Below are 6049 nucleotides of genomic sequence, written 5' to 3'. Positions count from 1 at the left end.
AGATTATATAGATCGTAGGGCCGCGTCGGCCTTGCAGGCGAGTCTCCAAGTGCATGAGCGGCGGAGCCCCATCACACGCATCAGCCTTCGTGAACCAGTGCGCAGCGCGCCTTACACGCGCACCCTCTCGGCGCTGGCAGCTGGCGCCCAGATCCCCCGCCTGGGTGGGGAGGGGCGGCCGGACGGGGCGGGCCGGCAGCTGGCGTCCCCGCCCCGAAAGCATTCGGCCCGCCGCGTCGAGCCGTCCTCTTTCCTTTCCTTCTCCCTCCCCTTTTCCCTTCCTTCGTCCCTTCCTTCCTTCCTTTCGCCGGGCGCGATGGAGCCGGGGCGTCGGGGGGTCGCGGAGCTGCTGGCGCTGCTGTGCGTGGCCTGTGCGCTGCGCGCCGGGCGCGCCCAGTACGAACGCTACAGCTTCCGCAGCTTCCCACGGGACGAGCTGATGCCGCTCGAGTCGGCCTACCGGCACGCGCTGGACAAGTATAGTGGCGAGCACTGGGCTGAGAGCGTGGGCTACCTGGAGATCAGCCTGCGGCTGCACCGCCTGCTGCGCGACAGCGAGGCCTTCTGCCACCGCAACTGCAGCGCCGCGCCGCAGCCCGAGCCCGCCTCCGGCCTCGCCAGCTATCCAGAGCTGCGCCTCTTCGGGGGCCTGCTGCGCCGCGCGCACTGCCTCAAGCGCTGCAAGCAAGGCCTGCCAGCCTTCCGCCAGTCCCAGCCCAGCCGCGAGGTGCTGGCTGACTTCCAGCGCCGCGAGCCCTACAAGTTCCTGCAGTTCGCCTACTTCAAGGCAAGTCCGCCTCGCCCCGTCCCAGGCCCCGGCCCCGCCCCTGACCCAGCCCCCAGGCCCTGGCCCCGCCCCTGCGCCCGGGACCGCGTTGCTTCGCCAGTTCTAGACCTGGCTCCCTCCCACCCAGCCCTGCCAAAAGTCTCCCTCCAGATCCTGCCTCCTTCTTCATCTCAAGTAAAAATGAAAATGCCTTTCTTGAACGGTAGCTCTAAGGCAGAGCATATGTACACAGAACGCAGCACAGCGCCAGGCACCCAACAAAGTGCCTGATAAATGTTCTCTGTTATTTGAGGGCAGAAGCCTCTTTTCTGTATATACCATTAAAGCCAGTCGCCTTTTTTCTGAGCGGTGACTTGCGATAATAAAGCAGAAGACCTGAGGAGCCGACGAGTACCTTTTATTTTTGTTTTTAGTTGAGACGGGGTCTCACTGTCGCCCAGGCTGGAGTGCAGAGGCACGATCATGGATGGCTCACTGCAGCCTTCACCTCCTCAGGCTCAGGTCATCCTCAACCTCAGCCTCCTGAGTAGTTGGGATTATAGGCGCATGCAACCCCACCTGGCTAATTTTTTTGGTATTTTTTGTAGAGACAGAGTTTCGCCACGTTGCCCAGGCTGATCTCGAACTCCCGGACTCGAGTGATCCTCCCACCTCGCCTCCCAGAGTTCTGGGATTACAGGCGTGAGCCATTGCGCCTAGCTGACTAGTTATTTTTAAAGAGAATGAAATTGAGGCCAGGGAAGAGCAGGGACTCCTTGCAAGGACACATCCCTGCTTGAAGGCGAACTCTTGCACCGTGAGTCATCAGGATTGGCCCTCTCCGCTGTTTCTTTCATCTAGAATTTAACACAGTTCACTGCCTCCTTTTAATGGCTGCTTAAGTTCTCTCTGTGATTGCTGACTAAAAATAGCCACAAATTGCAGTTCTCTATCCTATGGGTTCTTACGCTGAGGACCCACAAGTTTTAAGAATGGGTCGAATTCCCTGTCACTAGATAAAGAGGCTCTAGCTTGGTGGGTCTTCACAGAGTTTGGCTAAAAAAGCCCTCTCAAAGCCCAGGTTCTACTTCCTCTGAGAAAGATTTTAAAAGGAATATATTGTTTTTATTTTAATAACTACAAAAATAGATTCATGGCATATCCTAGACTCTTGAGGTAGAAGATTTTTCTTGTTTTTAAACTTTGTTTTCAGTCTCTGGACTGCAAGATCTGTTTTTCATATTTCCACCGAGACAGAGCCACGTGTATTTTGTGTTTATATGAGCAATAAAATAACACAAAATCCCAAAGAGGAGAAAAGCTGGGTTACTTCTATACTTCTATGCTTAGTTACAGTTTTATATAAAATATCAATTTTGTGAATGTTTGTTCTGGCAATTAAAAAATAAGCAGTTTTAAAATAGAAGCAGGGAGTGGGATTAATAATAAAATTCCAGACTGTTGAAAATGAGGGCTGGTTTAAACGAAGCATCATTTTTTAAGCTAAAAATGACTTATCTAATTCTTTTTTTGTATAGCTTTTGGCAAATACGGTCTGAACCAAATTTAGGTCACATAATCAAGAGGAAAACATTTTATTTTTATTTTTATTTTTTTTTTTTATTTTTTTTTTTTTGAGACGGAGTCTGGCTCTGTCGCCCGGGCTAGAGTGCAGTGGCCGGATCTCAGCTCACTGCAAGCTCCGCCCCCCGGATTTACGCCATTCTCCTGCCTCAGCCTCCCGAGTAGCTAGGATTACAGGCGCCCGCTGCCTCGCCCGGCTAGTTTTTTGTATTTTTTTTAGTAGAGACGGGGTTTCACCGTGTTCGCCAGGATGGTCTCGATCTCCTGAACGTGATTTCGGCCTCCCAAATGCTGGGATTACAGGCTTGAGCCACCGCGCGCCCGGCCTTTAACATTTTATTTTTAAACCTAGAGAATACTAGAAGCTCTGATTTCTTTAATATACAGATGAATTTGAACCGTGATACAGGGAGGAGGGGAAGAACATTTTACTCAATGTGACCATAAGGCATGGGTTTTCTCCTTCATGATGGTGGCCCCAAAAAGTTAGGATGGTCATAGCTTCTCTTCAAAACCCTTTACAGGTCTTGTAACAATCACTTAGTTGAAGGTCTGTAAAATATCTATCCCCTTTTTTTGAGACACAGTTTCACTTTGTCACCCAGACTAGAGTGCAGTGACACGATCTTGGCTTACTGCAACCTCTGCCTCCAGGGTGCAAGTGATTCTTGTATCTCAGCCTCCTGAGTAGCTGGGATTACAGGCATGTGCCACCACGCCCAGCTAATTTTTGTATTTTTAGTAGAGATGGGGTTTCACCATGTTGGCCAGGCTGGTCTCGAACTCTTAACCTCAAGTGATCCACCGGCCACCCAAAATGTTGAGATAACAGACTGGGATTTGAGCCACTGTGCCTGGCCACCATCTTAACATTTTGAGATCTCTTAGAGGGCAGGAAAAAGCTAAGAATTTTATTGATAAACATGAATGTTACTTAATTATTTCAGTGGAAGGATGTAACTGAAAAAGTAATTTTTGGTGGAGATAATTGTATGATTTATTTTTTCTCAATGATGTTTATGGCCTGTCATGATGGCTCATGCCTGTAATCCCAGCACTTTGGGAGGCCAAGGTGGGAGGATCTCTTGAGCCCAAGAGTTCAAGACCAGCCTGGGCAATATAAAGAGATCTCATTTCTACAAAAACATTAAAAAATTAGCCGGGTATGGTGGCGTGCCCCTCTAGTTTCAGCTACTCAAGAGGCTGAGGCTGGAGGATCGCTTGAGCCCAGAAGGTCAAGGCTGCAGTGAGCTGAGATCTTACCACTGCATTCCAGCCTGGGTGACAGAACAAGACTCTTGTATCAAAAAAAAAAAAAAAAAAAAAGTGATGTTTACGTGTTTAAACTCTGTTTATGGATAGAGAGGAAAAGATGGGTGGCAGGCACATACATTCCACCTGGCACCTGAAGGCTGGAGATCGATACAGAGGTAGCTAGTGCACTGTGGTAGGACATGGGTAAATGCTACTCTGCTGTTGGAGTTGCAGTTCTCTGTTTCGTGATTAAGGAGAAATGCCTCAGTTGATAACCGCAATAGCAGTGGTGGGTTCCGACTGCCAGAGGGAGGCGAGGAGGCTTGCATGTGTGCTTTTGTAGAAAAGGGCCGTGCTACTCGTGTGCAGCCTCAAGGGCATCATAGGTTTCTCATCACCAGCCTACTCTAGATCCATGTCGTTAGCTTTCTTTGGGTTCTCTTCATGACTACCATCTTCCATGAAAAACTAATTTTTTCCATAGGCCAAGTAAAAAGTAGGCCCAAGCACTTCATCAAATCCTTAACGACTGTTGAGCTCTGACCTGGACAGAGAACACTGACTCACAGGCCCTCTTACCCCAGGCCTTGCCTGGCAGTGGCCTCTAATCTCAGGGCCTGCCTCTGTGTCATGGCTGATTTAGGGTGGCTCATGCTGGTGACTGTCTCAGGAATCTAAGGCAGGGTGGTTCCCCACATCTCTACCGCCTTCTCCAAAATCTGCCTGGGGTCTGTCAGAGGTTTAGCTGCCAAGATGTGTCTCCATGTTCCAGCTGCAGAACCTGAGTTGAAGTAAATAAAATCACACTTTTCTCTTCAGGAAGAGTTTCTGTTTTGTAAAACTCACATCCTAAGTTAGAGGCCTTAAAATCCTACTCTGTGCCCGTCTTTCTTTTCTTTCTTTTTTTTTTTTTTTGTGATAAAGTCTTGCTCTGTCGCCCAGGCTGAAGTGCAGTGGCGCGATCTCGGCTCACTGCAACCTCTGCCCCCCCGGGTTCAAGTGATTCTCCTGCCTCAGCCTCCCGAGTAGCTGGGATTACAAGCACCTGCCATTGCGCCCAGCTAATTTTTGTCTTTTTAGTAGAGACGGGGTTTCACCATCTTGGCCAGGCTGATCTTGAACTCCTGACCTCGCGATCCACCCACCTCGACCTCCTAAAGTGCTGGGATTACAGGCGTGAGCCACTGCTCCCGGCCTCTGTGCCCCCTTTCTAAATGCTCTTCTGAGAATTAGCAACTCTGATTTCATTGGCAAATGCTTTAAAAGGCAGCATTCATACCCTCTCCCTTCCTTCTAGCTGAAAACCAGCCTTTTTCCAGCCAGGAGTATGAAGCTTTCTGTAGGGCTGTTTTAAAGGCAGCCCTGCCACAGACCACTAATTGGCATTCCCAAAACATCAGCATTGACATCTGGGAGTCTGCCCTCATCACCACCCACCACTTCTCTGATGTGGCCACTGCTATTGTCTCAAAATGACGTGGTTCCAATTCTGGGGCAATTCAGTACAGATATATGCCATCCTATGACTCTTAGAAATCTAGGGTATACCAAATATTCCTTTATTTTCTCTGTCTAAACGAATTCCCTAATTCCTGCCTTGGAGCGTCCCTCTGGATTGGCTGAGTCTCTGTGCACATGCACAGGTGCCTGCCCTTCTCCCTACCAGGTTGTGCCAAGAGTCCATCAGTGTGGGGGGCCCTCTGGTTGGTGGTCATGCGTCCCCACAGGGAGGCCTCTGCATCCCTATTTGCCTGCCCTCCTGAGGCCCCCCCATAACATACCTGTTCTCCCTGAGGACTTCTGCTCTCTTGGACACTGCCGATAAGTGCCAGCCCTGAAGCTCTGGGGCCCACAGGCCTGCTGCTCCCACAGATCCCAAGGGAAACTTTTTTCCTAGTCTGGGAGATTCCCTTTCTCCCTCTTCTTCCTCCAGGCCAGTCAGCTTCTTCCTGCAGCTCCTCCCTAATTTCTTTCTCTCCTCAAACCTGCCAGGTTCTTTCCTGAGGACAGGCTTTTTTCAAATGAATAATTTGCTGGTTCTGACCAGACACCTACCTTCCCTGAGGCAGTGAAACTCAGAATCATTGGCCCCCATTCAATGGAGAGAAGACTGAGGGGAAAAGAGAGGAAAATATAAATTAATTTTATTATATTTTATTGTCGTAATGTCATTATGTTCAAATCACAGACACTCATCGTGTCCTGCCTTGTCCTGAGGACAGTGTGAGGCCCTGGGAATCCAGACAATGAATGACACACAGCTGGGTAGGATCATAGTCTGATGGGGGAGATAGACATACCAGCTGAGATTGCAGGGTGGCGTAAAACGTGGGAAGACAGAACCCAGAACTAATACAATAGAGGGGCTCTTAATTGAGGCCACTAGGAGACAGGGAGAACTTAACAGAATATATGGTCCATGCAGGTGGGGATTTTTCTTTTTCC

The 6049-nt window shown here is 49.6% G+C and overlaps 1 protein-coding gene across 1 annotated transcript in view; it reads left to right on the top strand.

The window, feature by feature from the left end:
• Positions 1–204: 204 nt before the first annotated feature.
• The window catches only part of CRTAP (cartilage associated protein), a 31874-nt gene continuing 26029 nt past the window's right edge, over positions 205–6049 (top strand). The window contains 1 exon segment of the mRNA XM_050779405.1: positions 205–787. Within this exon segment, the coding sequence (XP_050635362.1) occupies positions 317–787 (471 nt within the window). The 5' untranslated portion in view covers positions 205–316.

The sequence above is a fragment of the Macaca thibetana genome, chromosome 2 (assembly GCF_024542745.1).
Source record: "Macaca thibetana thibetana isolate TM-01 chromosome 2, ASM2454274v1, whole genome shotgun sequence".
In the NCBI taxonomy this organism is placed as follows: Eukaryota; Metazoa; Chordata; class Mammalia; order Primates; family Cercopithecidae; genus Macaca; species Macaca thibetana.
The sequence above is the reverse complement of the archived record's forward strand: the minus strand, read 5'-3'. Positions and strand labels throughout refer to the sequence as shown.